The sequence below is a fragment of the Fusarium subglutinans genome (assembly GCF_013396075.1).
Source record: "Fusarium subglutinans strain NRRL 66333 chromosome Unknown NRRL66333_c0000050, whole genome shotgun sequence".
Lineage (NCBI taxonomy): Eukaryota > Fungi > Ascomycota > Sordariomycetes > Hypocreales > Nectriaceae > Fusarium > Fusarium subglutinans.
In genome coordinates, this window is record NW_023502113.1 from 43,947 (window position 1) to 57,742 (window position 13,796).

General features: G+C 49.3%; 5 protein-coding genes across 5 annotated transcripts; 3 read left to right on the forward strand and 2 right to left on the reverse strand.

Annotated features, from left to right (window-relative positions):
- Window positions 1-462: 462 nt before the first annotated feature.
- FSUBG_5179 (gamma-tubulin complex component 6) lies at window positions 463-3,418 on the forward strand (the record flags this gene model as incomplete). Its single annotated transcript, XM_036683247.1, has 2 exons — window positions 463-592; window positions 648-3,418. 2 exons carry the CDS (start codon window positions 463-465, stop codon window positions 3,416-3,418), a joined length of 2,901 nt encoding a protein of 966 aa, XP_036539265.1.
- Window positions 3,419-3,714: 296 nt separating this feature from the next.
- Window positions 3,715-5,111, forward strand: FSUBG_5180 (dash complex subunit ask1; the record flags this gene model as incomplete). Its single annotated transcript, XM_036683249.1, has 4 exons — window positions 3,715-3,802; window positions 3,852-3,958; window positions 4,008-4,932; window positions 4,987-5,111. 4 exons carry the CDS (start codon window positions 3,715-3,717, stop codon window positions 5,109-5,111), a joined length of 1,245 nt encoding a protein of 414 aa, XP_036539266.1.
- Window positions 5,112-5,307: 196 nt separating this feature from the next.
- On the reverse strand, window positions 5,308-5,585 carry FSUBG_5181 (uncharacterized protein; the record flags this gene model as incomplete). Its single annotated transcript, XM_036683250.1, has 2 exons — window positions 5,308-5,492; window positions 5,543-5,585. The coding sequence occupies 2 exons, from the start codon at window positions 5,583-5,585 to the stop codon at window positions 5,308-5,310; spliced, it is 228 nt and encodes a 75-aa protein (XP_036539267.1).
- Window positions 5,586-6,893: 1,308 nt separating this feature from the next.
- FSUBG_5182 (ribosome biogenesis BMS1) lies at window positions 6,894-10,444 on the forward strand (the record flags this gene model as incomplete). Its single annotated transcript, XM_036683251.1, has 3 exons — window positions 6,894-6,963; window positions 7,022-7,092; window positions 7,151-10,444. 3 exons carry the CDS (start codon window positions 6,894-6,896, stop codon window positions 10,442-10,444), a joined length of 3,435 nt encoding a protein of 1,144 aa, XP_036539268.1.
- A 651-nt stretch (window positions 10,445-11,095) lies between these two features.
- Window positions 11,096-12,492, reverse strand: FSUBG_5183 (cell wall cwl1; the record flags this gene model as incomplete). Its single annotated transcript, XM_036683252.1, has 5 exons — window positions 11,096-11,605; window positions 11,655-11,956; window positions 12,013-12,174; window positions 12,234-12,266; window positions 12,435-12,492. The coding sequence occupies 5 exons, from the start codon at window positions 12,490-12,492 to the stop codon at window positions 11,096-11,098; spliced, it is 1,065 nt and encodes a 354-aa protein (XP_036539269.1).
- Between the last annotated feature and the right edge of the window lie 1,304 nt (window positions 12,493-13,796).

Consider the following 13,796-nt stretch of genomic DNA (forward strand, 5'->3'; position numbering starts at 1 on the left):
GGAGATGGAGATCGGTCGATTTATGGTGATGTTCGCGAGATATTCTGCGTAAGTGACAATTGTGTATCAGGGTTGTTGCTTAGTGGTATGGATGATCTGGATGCCTTGAACATAATTGAAGATTTCAAGAACCGAACCAGTTGTCGAATGCAATGGGAGGTTCTGATGAAATCATAAGCTACCTAGGTACCTAGCACCCAATGGGCTGCGTAAAGCGGGCCCCACCTCAAGCTTGTGGTGCTCCATTTTTAGTGCACAGGGGCTCTGAAACGCGCCTAACGCCCACTAAAGCGCGTCCACGGAGGAGTATGGATATTGATATGGCGTTAATTGCCCTTCAGACGTATCCGTACAGTACCTAACCTTGGATAACAAGACTCAAGCTCAAGCTCGGCACTGTAACCCACAACGCGCCGCTGAGCACTATGTTACTGAATCACATGCATTTTATGTGAAAGGATCATGGCTGAATCCAAGGAAGACCTTGGAGCTGTATTCACGATACCTGACTTTTGGGGACCGTCGAGACTCCTCCATCAGATAGCTGATGACCCACAGGCTCAAAATCCCTTCTTTTCTCCTGGGCTCAGAGGTAACTTAGGACCTTGAAACTGAACCATACCCTTACTGATCCGTGTTCTTAGAAGATATAAAATCGGAGCTTGTCCAGCTTGGCCAAGTGTCAGTAGAGCAAAGTGGCTTCTTCAGGTTACCGTCCCAGCTTGAGCTTCAAGACAAGCCAGAGCCAGAGTTAGAAGTAACTGCGTCTACCAACAACATCCAAGCCTCCACGGAAAGTCTAGATGATCAGGAAATTGGCGATGACATCTGGATACACACCGATGAACCAGAAGAGAAGACACCAGAACACAAAACTTGGGATAGCTTCATCTCCGGTACGCCAGCTGGCCAGCAACAGCCTTTGGTGACGGAAGCTGGAGCCGCGGTCTACGATGCCTTACTAGGTTGGTCCGCCGACCCCCTTGAACTGAAAAGCTCCGAGGTTCCTATTGTCGATATCAAAACCTACTTTTCTTCATTGCTTGCTCTGGCCCTTGGTCAGGAATCAATTTTCTACTCCAAACAGGAGAAAGGCCGCTCTTTTGCACCGGCGATTCCAAGCATGCGGGTCACAGGGTATTCCAAAGATGTTCTCCAGGGTCTGGAAAAACAATGTCACCGCTGCGGATCAATGTTGCTCGAATTGCGGTCCTTTGTCAATTCTACTTATGCAAAGCGCACGTCCAAATGCGGCGTTGCTTTGGCTGGTGTGCTTGATCAAATCCTGAAGGACGTTCAGCGACATGTCGCTCTCCATAGGCAGACACCGCGATCGCTTTTGGAACTCCAATCAACAGTCAAAGGAATACTTGCAATTCTGATACCATTTCAAAGACTTGCTTCCAAATTCCGTAAAGGTTACGAAGACCAACATGTTCTCTCCCAAGTATTCCATGAAGCATACTCGGTCGATTACGGTGAAGAACAGCTCCGAGGCATCATGCGCGAAGTTCTACAGAGAGTCTCTTCGCCTTGGATCGAATTCTTGGAAGAATGGATCGGGACCAGGCAAGAAAAAGGGATTCCCTTAACCAAAGCCAATGTTGGAGCGAGCAAAGGCTTTGTCAAAGTCGACACAGAGAAATATACGGACGATTTCGGGCAGGAAGTTGAGGACATTGACTTTCTCTTGGACGAGACCAAAATGCCCCATTTCATGCCCTACGATATTGCCAAGTCTATATTTGAGACAGGCAAGAATCTGCGGTTCATTAGGGAGTGCCACCCCGAGCATCCCTTGGCTTCATCAGCTATCATCAGTGCGACCGACCCCCCGAAGGTCAGCTGGCTTTACGACTGGAACGCCATCGAGAACCTTGAGAAACGTGTAGCCAAGTATCACGACGATCTCTTGGGGGCAATCCGCGACTGTTCATTTCGAGACAGAGTCAACTCGGAAAGCAATGGACTCGCGGTTGGCTCTGAGATTGAAAACCCGTTCTTTCGTGAAGACCCCACATCAGAAACAGCGGGAGGGCTCTTGAGTACTCTTACGGCACGTATGGATGAGCCCTTGCCTGATGATATGAGCAAAGAGGATACATTAAGCCAAATCTTGCGTGAACGTCTCACCCAGTCTGCTACCCGCAAGTCTCAATCTCCTACCATTGGCTTCGACTTCACGCCTCATCCATCACTTCTTCCCGTGCTTTCGTTCGGGGGTATTGCTTCTGCACAATCTGAGATTGTTAACCAGGAAAGTCTCAGGCTGCTGTTTAATAACCATGATTTACGTGGTCACCTGAAGATGCACCGTGATTTTCACCTCTTTGGTAGCGGCATGTTCGTAAGCCGCCTGTCCCATGCCCTATTCGATCCAGACCTAGAAACAGCCGAAAGACAGGCGGGAGTTGCACGACAAGGAGGTGTCATGGGTCTTCGCCTGGGAGGACGAGACACTTGGCCACCAGCGAGCTCGGAATTACGTCTAGCTCTTATGGGCGTTCTAGCCGAGAGCTTTGATTCAGACAATGGGTTCGCTAAGGAAAAGCTGGCCAGTATATCGAGGGATGCGTCTGAGCTCCCAGGAGACATGAGCTTTGCTGTCCGAGATTTGTCGCAGGAAGAGATCGACAAATGCATGAACCCAGATTCCTTGGAAGCTCTCGACTTTTTACGATTGTCGTACAAGCCCCCTGCGGCATTATCCAGCATCATCACCCCTGTGATTTTGACGCAGTACGATCGAGTCTTCAAGCTGTTGTTAAGAATCATGAGGATGGTTTATGTCGTCAACCAATTGTTCTTAGATGTCAATGCTAGGACCAGTCGCTGGAACGACCCTGAGGATATTTCCTACCGATTCACTCGAGAGGCCCACCAATTCGTTTCCGGTATCACCTCCTTTTTCATGGATGCTGGGGTTGCCATTCCTTGGGAAGCATTCGAGGCTAAACTAGACAAAATCGAAGCTGACTTGAAGAATCCTTCGACAGCCAAGAGTATAGCAGATAAGGTTGAGAGTCCTGATAGACTACGAGAGTTTCACTCCCGAGTGCTTGATCGAGTCATGCTTTCTCTGTTTCTCCGGAAACGACAGCAACCAGTGCTGAATTTGCTCGAAGAAATCTTTGGTGCAGTTCTTGAATATGCCAAATTTTCACGATTCAAGGCTCTTGGAAAGAACCAAACTACCGACCCGAGAGAACTGGAAGAACTACAGCGTTTGTATAGCAACTTCAAGAAGAAAGTGCAGATCTTCATGACTGTCTGTCGAGCCTTGACCGAAAAGAGCCGATCAACAAGCAATAAAGTCTCGGACGATTTGGGTTTGAAACAAGAGGGTATTGGTGAAGACCATATGGTCGCTCAATTACTGTTAAAGCTCGATATGGGACACTACTACACGAAACACTAGGGCACTATATACAATATTAAGTATTAGCCATGAAGGACATGAAGATATAAATGAAATTCTGCCAGGCCTGGAAGTAATAGTCGTGTCTAAACCTAGGTACCTAGGTACTAACCTATTCATTCTATTGATAATCCGTACCCCGCCATCGATGTACCTTGGTTGCACCCTTGCTGCGGCAGGCCATCTTTAGTGGTGGATGCCCCTCCAAATGACCCCACGCGTTAGGTTAGTTCTTAGCATTAATTACTGGGCTGTTTGTTTATATTGAACCTTCAAGCAACCTACCCATAACGAAAATGTCGCGACAAAGCGTAGCAGCGCGCAACCTGTCTCTCACTGAAGAGCTTGAAAGACTAGAGCAATCAATAACTCTGACTCTTCAAGGTATACAAGAATCTCGAATTGTCGCGATCCAGGACTGATCGTTAGCTAGAAATCGATCACAACTTTAGCAAATCGCATCGCATAGTAACAACAAGCATTCTACCGCTAGTAGAACAGTATGGAGAACACTCTCGTGCTGTTTGGGAAGCTTCAAAGGTGCACTTGGTCACCGGGATTCGAAGAAAGTGATGCTGACGACATGTAGTTCTGGAAACAATTTTTCGAGGCATCGGCCAACGTATCTCTCTCCGGTTATGAAGAGCTCGCCAACGACGACGAAAGCGAAAACGTGGAAGAAAGTACCGCTATGAGGGAGGATATAACAGAAGAATACACATCTCAGCATCACGAAGATGTCACCGCCACAACCGGCATCGAGCAATCTACCTTCCAGGCCGAGGACTCCCTCCTTGATGATGCTGAGCTCACAGGAAGCACGCCCCGGCCTGGAAAGACGAGGACGCGATTTTCTGACATGGAGTCTCCTTACGAAGCCATGAAACGCGAGATGGAAGGGGAAGAAAACAACACCACAGTCCTAGACAATAACGAGGATTCAACTGTCTTGTTCGCTCAACACACCGCTAGACTCCCCGATATGTCAATGACTCCGCAGGCCCAGCGCGACCGCACAATGACCGGCGACCAGTCTGTTCAGCCTCATAAGGATCCTTTGCTTCACCGTGTTCTCGACAAGAACTATCGCATTCAGGCAACTCCGCACAAGCCCGCCCTTCGTATCTCCCCACTCAAGAGCGCACAACCTAAGAGCGCACAACGCAAGGACGCACCCGTATGGAAAGACTCACCAGGCTCCTCGCCCGAGATGGCAGTACCTACTCTACGCAGTGAAGTTTTTATGTCGCCCTACAAAAGTAACGCTCGACAACGACTTGCGGCGGCAACGCAGGGTCCTCGAACACCTGGTGTGAGTGTTCAGACGCCAGCAACAGCACGAAAGACGCGGGATGTCTTCGCCGATGACACTGTCACAGCCACTGGAAAAGATAAGTATGAAATCGACTGGGATAGTGATGAAGGGGATGAGGATATCGATTTATATGCAGGCATGAGCCCGCCCAAGACGATACAGTTCGCGCTGCCTCCTTCGAAGCTCTTGCAAACACCTGGTAAGGTCTATCCCGCTCTCAAATGGACTACTGTATATTAACACTGTCTGACAGCACGTGAAGCCAGTCAAAGGATTGTTGGTGACATTCTACTGGATGCTGGGGCTGATCCGAATTCGTCCGAATACAGCCCCTCTATGGTCAAGATGAACGAAGATATTTTGAACGATAGTTTCTAAAGCCACAACTCTCAAATCTAACGAATGGACAATCGTTTATTCCTCGATTCTGAAGACTCATCGAGTATGACAACCAGTCCTGTATTTCAACTAAAGATACCCTCAACCCCTTTGCATTTATGTGCCCGTGCCATTCACCATATTTTCAGTCCGCTTTCTAAATCAGCACCATGTCGCAGGCCTTGAGTTCCGTCGACTACATACTAAATCGAATCTGTGACCTGAGGGCCTGTTCCTGGAGCTTCTTGGCATCGATTTCCGTTCCATTCTTTTCCTTCTGGTCCCTTTTGACAAGGGGCGCTGACGAGGAGAAGGTAGCAATAGAGGCAGTTTCGGGATCGGCGACCTTGGAACTGTTATACTTGGTAGAATCTACCTGGGCTATATTTAGTTGTTAGTCAAGTCCAGCTTGCCGCCAACATGATGCCTACAGTCTGAGGTTGTGGGAACATTGTTGCCTGAGTTGTTGGACATATTGAAGGATGGGAAAGAGGTTTGAAGTGATTGGGTAGGTGGTTATAGACAAGGTTTGGATTAGAGTATTAAGCTTAATAGTTTGTATCGTTGTTCTTGGACGGAACTGTGGATTGCTTCTGCCTGAGAATGAAGTCCATAAGGCGTCACATCTTGATTGTTATATACTCAATCCTGGCAACATAACTTGCAAGACACTCTTGTTACGATGACTACGAACGAAGGAAGACCAGTAGGATTCTTGCGTGGTCTACGACGCGCGTGAGTCATGACGGATACCATCGACCAGGCGTTAGGGCTGACGAAGGACTGTATGCACGGTAGTAGAAGTCTACATATGCCATGGGTGCGTACAAGGCTGACGAAGAATCCGGGAATACGTACGTACTATGTAAGCGTATACGTAGAACACCACCTTATTCCCTGATATGTGTGAGAGTAATGGATGCTGCTTTAGGAATAAAGAGGAGCAGAATGCTACTGGTATTGGTCACTTTGGACTCATGGTCGTGCAGAGGACTAGCTTCCATTACGCCAGTGCCGGGGATTACTCACTCGACGACTTGGCGTTTCCACTGGCCATTCAGCCAAATTCGAAGATGAACTAGAGACCTCGAATTGGCTAGTACGGAATCCCGTGAGGATCTATCTACCAGACAACATAGGATCTTAGATCAGACAAAATGGTGAGACTGACACTCTGTATGCCTCAAATGGGTTGCATCTCAAGACGGGTTTTTGTAATAACACTGCTAGTATACCATGGTATTTACTTATTACCCACCATCTGATGACTGTTTGACAAAACATGAATGTTACCTGCATGGGGCTGGCGCCTTTTCGATGGAAATTACACTTGATGGGTCATAATTCAGCCGCGTCTTACTCTGTTCACCTATCTGCCAGCTTAGAGACTCAGCTGATCACCACTTGAAAATCGCAGAATTTGTTCGAAGTGAGTCCCACAAGACAGCGGTCAAGTATCAAAGCATGCGTCACTGGACAATACCTAGACACGCGTTGGTTCTGCACGTTGACCAGGCCAGTGAATCTATGCTTGAACGGGCAGCTCACAAAAAATAACGTTAAATGTTAGAGTGGATAGGCCAACTCCGTAGATAGTATAAGCCATATGTGGCTTATACTGAGAGCAGTGGCGCATGGCCCCCGCAACGTTCTTGGCGAAACGCGATTCTTATCGATAACAATTCTATTAGCGTCTAAAAAAAATTTGGAAGCAAAGTGAAAGGCAAAAGACCGTGCCAGTTAGTTGATGGTCTTTGGAAGGTGACGAAGTCGCACGCAAAAATGGAAGATCAAGTGCACAAACCGCATCGCAAGTCCAAGGACAAGAAGGAGAAGAAGCAGCATACAGGTGGTGAGTTATTCTTATACACAGTTCCAATTGGCGATTGGCGCATACTAATAAATATCAGAGCGCAACCCAAAGGCGTTTTCCTTCGCCAACCCTGGCAAGCTCCAGAGACAAGCAGCGAGATCGCAAGATGTAGGGCTCTTCTCCGTTTCCTTGAATAAGAAGTGCCAATGCTAAATCTCAGTAATAGATCAAGGAAAAGCGTCTCCATGTCCCGCTCGTGGATCGATTGCCCGATGAGGCCCCGCCTCGACTCGTTACAATCGTCGGCCCTCCTGGTGTAGGAAAGACGACGTTGATGAAATCGCTCATTCGACGATATGCCAAAGAAACGATATCGGACCCTCAGGGCCCTGTGACAGTTGTCACATCGAAGAAGCAACGCCTAACCTTTGTCGAGTGCCCAAACGAACTGGAGGCCATGGTCGACATCGCAAAGGTGGCCGATATCGTCCTCTTGATGATTGATGGGAATTACGGCTTTGAGATGGAAACTATGGAGTTTCTCAACATTCTTGCCGCTACAGGTATGCCAGGAAACGTCTTTGGCATCTTGACACATCTGGATCTTTTCCGGAAACCACAAGCGCTGAAGGATGCCAAGAAGCGCCTCAAGAGGAGACTTTGGACAGAGCTGTACCAGGGCGCCCACCTCTTCTACCTCTCCGGTGTTATGAACGGCCGATATCCCGACCGCGAAATCCACAACTTGTCACGCTTCCTCTCTGTCATGAAGAACCCACGTCCTCTCGTCTGGCGCAATTCTCACCCTTACTCCATCATCGACAGCTTCCGAGATATCACACACCCCACCAAGATAGAAGAAGACCCCAATTGCGACCGGTCGATTGTACTATCCGGGTACCTGCGAGGTACAAATTTCGCATCGCACAACCAACGAGTCCACGTCCCTGGTTTGGGAGATTTTACAGTGTCTAATATGGAGGTTATGCCAGACCCTTGTCCCACGCCATCGATGGAACTGGCATTGGCGAAGATCACAGGCAAGACTGGACGAAGGCGACTTGACGAAAAGGAAAAGAAGCTTCATGCTCCCATGTCGGATCGTAGTGGCTTGAAGATTGATGGTGATGCCATCTGGATCACCAGCGACAAGGGCTTCAGCTTCGACCGGGAGGAGGATGATGATGCCGAGCGAGGAGAAGGAGAAGAGATGATTGTTGGCCTTCAAGCTGAGCGAAAGCTTCTTGGCCAAATGGAGGGCGGCGTTCAGCTTTTCAAGGGCGGTAGCAAGGTCGAGGCAGTGCCAGAAGAGGAAGACACTGGCAGAAAAACACATCGCAAACCTAGATTTGCCCAAAGAGAAGATGGCGATGATGACCAAAACGAAGACGACGAGGGCCCTGCCAGTGGTGACGAAGACTTGGATTCGGATGCTGAGGTTGAGTTCAGTGAAGGCAAATTAGGCAAGATGTTCCGCAAGGATGCCGATAAGGAACTCGGTGAAGATGATCTTGCATTTGCCGACAGTGACTCAGACCTCGGAGCATTGTCTGATGAGGAAGAGGTGGAAGACGACGAAGCTTACGATTCAGATGAGGAAGCCGCTGCATTAAGGTGGAAGGACAACTTGAATGGCACTGCGATGAGGCTTCATGGCAAGAGACGCTCATATCACACAAGCGATCTGGCTAGGTATATGTATGACGACTCACTAAGCCCTGAAGATGCTCTCAAGCGATGGAAGGGCGAGGATGACGAATCGGAAGAGGAGAATATCGAGGACGATGACGATGAAGATGACTTCTTTAAGAAGTCGAAACAAGAGCAGGAAGACGCTATAGAGGATAGGTCAATACCCGCATATGACTACGAGGATCTAGCGGCCAAGTGGGCATCAGAGAAGAATGTCGAAGCTTTACGGAGGAAGTTCACTTCGACAGCCCTCGCTGTCGGCGATGATGACGACGGTGATGAGGATGCGAACGGCAGCGACTTCGAGGGCTTGGGCGACTCAAATGATGAGGGCGATGGTGTCTTCGAGGATCTCGAAGCTGAAGGTCGACAAGAGCCAGCACAGCCCACCGTCGACGATATTGAGGCTGAGCGAGAGAAGAACGCAAAGCGAAAGGAGGAACTCAAGATGCGATTCGAAGAGGAAGATCGTGAGGGTTTCCTCAACGATAAGGCAAATGCTCGACGAGAAGGTGGAGATGTGCAAGAGTTTGGTGAGGATCAATGGTATGAGGCGCAAAAGGCTATGATCCAAAAGCAGCTGGATATCAACAAGGAGGAATTTGAGAACCTCGATGAGCGTCAGCGCTCTGCCGTGGAAGGCTATCGAGCCGGCAAATATGCCAAGGTTGTCCTCGAAGGTGTTCCGGCCGAATTTGTCAAGCTCTTTGATGCTCGTCGACCTATCGTCGTCGGTGGTCTCTCCGCTACGGAAGACCGATTCGGCTATCTTCAAGTCCGCATCAAGCGTCACCGCTGGCACAAGCGCATTCTCAAGACAAACGATCCTCTTATCTTCTCTTTGGGATGGCGTCGCTTCCAGACCATGCCCATCTACAGCACCACCGACTCGCGCACGCGTAACCGTATGCTCAAGTATACACCTGAGCATATGCATTGCTTCGGTACCATCTATGGTCCCTTAATTGCACCCAACACAGGCTTTGTTTGCTTCAACTCAATGTCAGCGTCGACACCCGGTTTCCGCATCGCCGCTACTGGTACAATCCTCAGCGTCGATGAGTCGACGGAGATCGTCAAGAAGCTCAAGCTTACTGGTACACCAGCAAAGATCTACAAGAACACAGCTTTTATCAAGGACATGTTCAACTCATCTCTTGAAATCGCGAAATTTGAGGGAGCTTCTATCAAGACCGTCTCTGGCATTCGTGGTCAGATCAAGCGTGCTTTGTCCAAGCCAGAGGGCCAGTTTCGCGCAACTTTCGAGGACAAGATTCTTCTTAGTGACATTGTCTTCTTGCGTGCCTGGTATCCAATTAAGCCTCACCGGTTCTACAATCCAGTCACCAACCTCATCGGCTGGCAGCCCATGCGACTCACAGGCGAGGTCCGCCGTGACCAGAACGTGCCCACTCCCCAGCCCAAGAACAGCCAGTATCGCACTATTGAACGAGAGACCCGCCACTTCAACCCTCTCCGTGTTCCCCGCGCCCTTGCTGCTGACCTTCCTTTCAAGTCGCAGATTGTCGAAACCAAGAAGCAAAAGAAAGAGACATACATGCAGAAGCGTGCTGTCGTCATGGCTCCTGGTTCCGAGGAGAAGAAAGCCCGGGCTCTCATGCAGCAGTTACTCACAATCCGTAATGACGCCGCTGCCAAACGCCGTGCCGCAAAGGAGAAGAACCGTGCTGCTTTCCAGAAGAAGTTGGCAGACAGCGAGGAGAAAAAGGAAGCCCGTGAGAAACGGGAATCCAAGGACTTCTGGAGGAAGAATGGTCGCAAGCGTGCAGCCGCCGAAGATGGAGGTGGTGGCAAGCGCAGGAAGTAAAGGGGAGAGTGAAAATCTCCGTCACGGTTGCTTGGACTACATAGCAGTGTTTAGAAAGGTGCTAATTGTATACCTCGTCGGGTTGGCGTTTCGAGAATCAAAAGATCCATCATATCGCATTTTACATAGTATAAAAGCCTTCGTCCAGACAGCACAATAGCATTACTTGGACATTCGACTCCCGGATCCGATGACGGATATGGTATAAGTATCGTGCACATAGCAGAAATAAAGTGTTTCGGCATGTTAAAAAGTTGAGTGAATAGCATTTGCTTCAGCAAGCTACACAGTAACAATCCTAAACACCTGTCCTCGAGACACAAACGTACAAAAACAAGCAACAGGCCAGATGCGATGTCCTCCCATAAGTATTAATCAAGAGTTTCTATAGGAATACTCTCCCTGACATCAGCATCTGCCCGCTCAATCCGTATTTTAACCACCCTTCATCAACGTCAACAATCGTCGTCGCATTGCGTGTTAAAGAATGCTCCCAAGAAACCATTTCACGCCCGAGTCCAATCTGAACAACCTTTGTTCCTAATTCAAGGATCGACATACGCCCCAAAATGCCGTAAAACATATTCATTGCTCGGGGCAGCTTTGCCTTCTGAGCTCGTGTACACATGGCACGTGTCTCCTATTGGTCACTTAAGAAGCAAGCATGGGCTCCTTGCTGGGGACAACGTCCTCGTGAGGGAGCTCAGGGGCTGCGGTATCGATAGCGGTAGGCGCATTCAGTTCCTCCTTGAGAGCGGCAGGGGTGGGGATCTGTGGAGCCTCCGTGGTCTTGACGGGGTCCTCGGTAGGAGGAGAGGGAAACTGCGGCTGCTTGGCAGAAATAGGCTGCTCAGGCTTGTCAATCTTCTGGCGAGAAGGAGTCTTGCCTCGGAGAAGGTCCTGGACTTTGCCGCTGTAGTCGCCAGCATATTGCTTGCTAATGTTAGAGACCTGTTCCATCTGCTTTGAAGCGACGCTCTGGATCTGAGCAGTTTGGGAGTTGATAAGCTCGGAAGCGTGGTGAAGTTGCTCGTCAATTAGCTCCTGGTTGGACGTATAGATCAGGGGAACAATGAAGGCGATGGTGGTACCGATGACAGCAAGTCCCCAGTAAGGAACAAGCTTGACAAGGTAATACGAAATGAAAGCGGCGATGAAAGCCTATTCAATGTCAGTTCCGGTCATAACATCTGTCAAATATCAAACTTACAGCAGCGGAAGCAAAGACATTCTCGGCAAAGATGATTCGCTGGGCCTCGATGACAAAGAAGTTAATGAGCTCATGGACGTCCCCAATAAGGGCATCCAGAGTCTCACGAGGAACTGTGTAGTATCGACGAGGGCGAACCTGAGTAGCAAGACCATTGTTGAGAATGACCTTGCCAAGCACCTCGGCAAGAATGGTCACACCCAGAATCATCCACGAAACCTTGAGCCCCCATCGGAGAAGATCCAGGTATCGCGCAGTGAAGATAGCACCAATGATAGTCACATAAGCAATGGCAGATGCACCTATAGTCATTGTTGTCAGCTCTCGTAGGCCGGACAGGACACAAGAGTCAACTTACGAGGGTTGTTCCATGAAAGAAGCTCGGAAAAGAATGAGTGGTAGTGTGTGAGCGGCTGGCCGGTAGCAGCGGGATTCGCAGGAGTGCGTCGAGCAGCAGCAAGGTTAGAGAACTCGTTGGAGGCCTTCTGAGTGTGATCGTAGACGTTCTGGGCAACAGGGCCTGGAAAGATTTAGCATTAGCAACATGTCAAAATCATAGTTCCGAGCGAAGCGTCGTACCGTTGGCGACAGATTGATACGCAGCGGCGGCGTCTGGAAGTCAAGTCAGTTATATTGGTCTGCGGGAAGTGCTTGTATCATGGTGAGCAGTGCCATTGTCGCGCAAAGATCGCGGGGAAACACTGTAAAGTGAAATTAGCAAATCTGTTCGAGGGCCCCGTACGATATCAGCGCATTTCAGCGCAGGAAAACATACCTCACTGGTCTTGGTGGTCTCAAGAAGAGAGTTGCCGTTGGTGGCCAAGGTGGAATCAGCCATTTCGACGGTTTAGTGTCAAGAATGTGTGATGAAGTGGTGCGCTCGCTGAAAGAACCGTCGTGGAGTTATACTTGCAAGTATGGGAACGAGGATAGGAGGTGAATCGGAAGAAGATGTTCCCTAGAAAGCGAAAAGCGGCGTGAGCGAAAGTGGCCAGAGAAATTTTGGACAGCTTGGTTTGTTTGTTTAATGCAGGGTAAAAAAGGACAAGGGCACGTCGCTGACAAGCTACTGCTACGTAGCGACTTCTAGCTCGCTCCGCTCCGCGTCTCTGGACCTACAACAGAGCTGTAACGTTCTTTTCGTCTGAGCCGATAGGTGACTAAAAACAGACTTGAGGGGCGTCCGGTCGGGGGAGCAAGGTGAGTGGTCGTGTGAGAGGAACAGGCAAGTCAAGCGAAACGAGCGACCCCGTCAGAGGCAGCAGACTAGGTAGGTAGGTAGGTCCAGGATAAGGCATGTGAAACGTACCTTGAGGGTGCTAAATGTTGAGTGCGAGTGAAGTGAGGTGAGGTGAGATGATGATGGTTGAGAGAGTCTCGTCGAGAGCGAGAAAGTCAAGTTTGTATGATGGAGGAGAAGGAATCAGGAATGACGTTTGTGGTCGTAGAGGACGGGACACTTCTCTTTTTTAGGTGTTGGAGGGGGGCCAAGTTTCGTCCTTGCTTCAGGTGGGAAAGAAGGCACGGGGGAACGAACGAGTGACGACAGTGTCGCCATGGAACCATGGAGCCCACCAAAAGGAAAAAAACTGGCTATTCGTACAATGGCTACACAACTCCAGTTGCTCATAGTGGTACCCACGCATTATCCGTCCATTACAACAAGATTTGAATTGCTACTGTGAACCACTGCAAATCTCCTTTTAGTGGACCGACGCTTAACAACGCCGGTGTCAATGAGAGAGCTCCTGTTGCGTAGCATTGGATCTCTAGGCTCTCTTTGTCCAGAAGCTGGACGATGGAGCTTGGATAAGGTACCAAACCATGATGCCGGTGGAGCTCTGTTACCCATGACGCAGTGCTAGACCTACGGAGTACATCCCATATGCGCTCCACCAGTCAGCAGCTGCAGGTACCGTCAATGTCACCACTTCTCCAAATGTCCAAGCTGATCCGTCAACAACCTAAGGGTTGATCCCGTCATCAGGGAGCTTCAACGACGACATTCCAGGCATGCAGCTCTAATAAATTGACAAAAGTCAATTCTCTTTCGTGGCATATGCATCTAAGAGCAAACAAACGACAGTTTACCATTTCGAGCCAAAGCACGGGATACCTCAGAGTTCACCCCAATCGCAATGT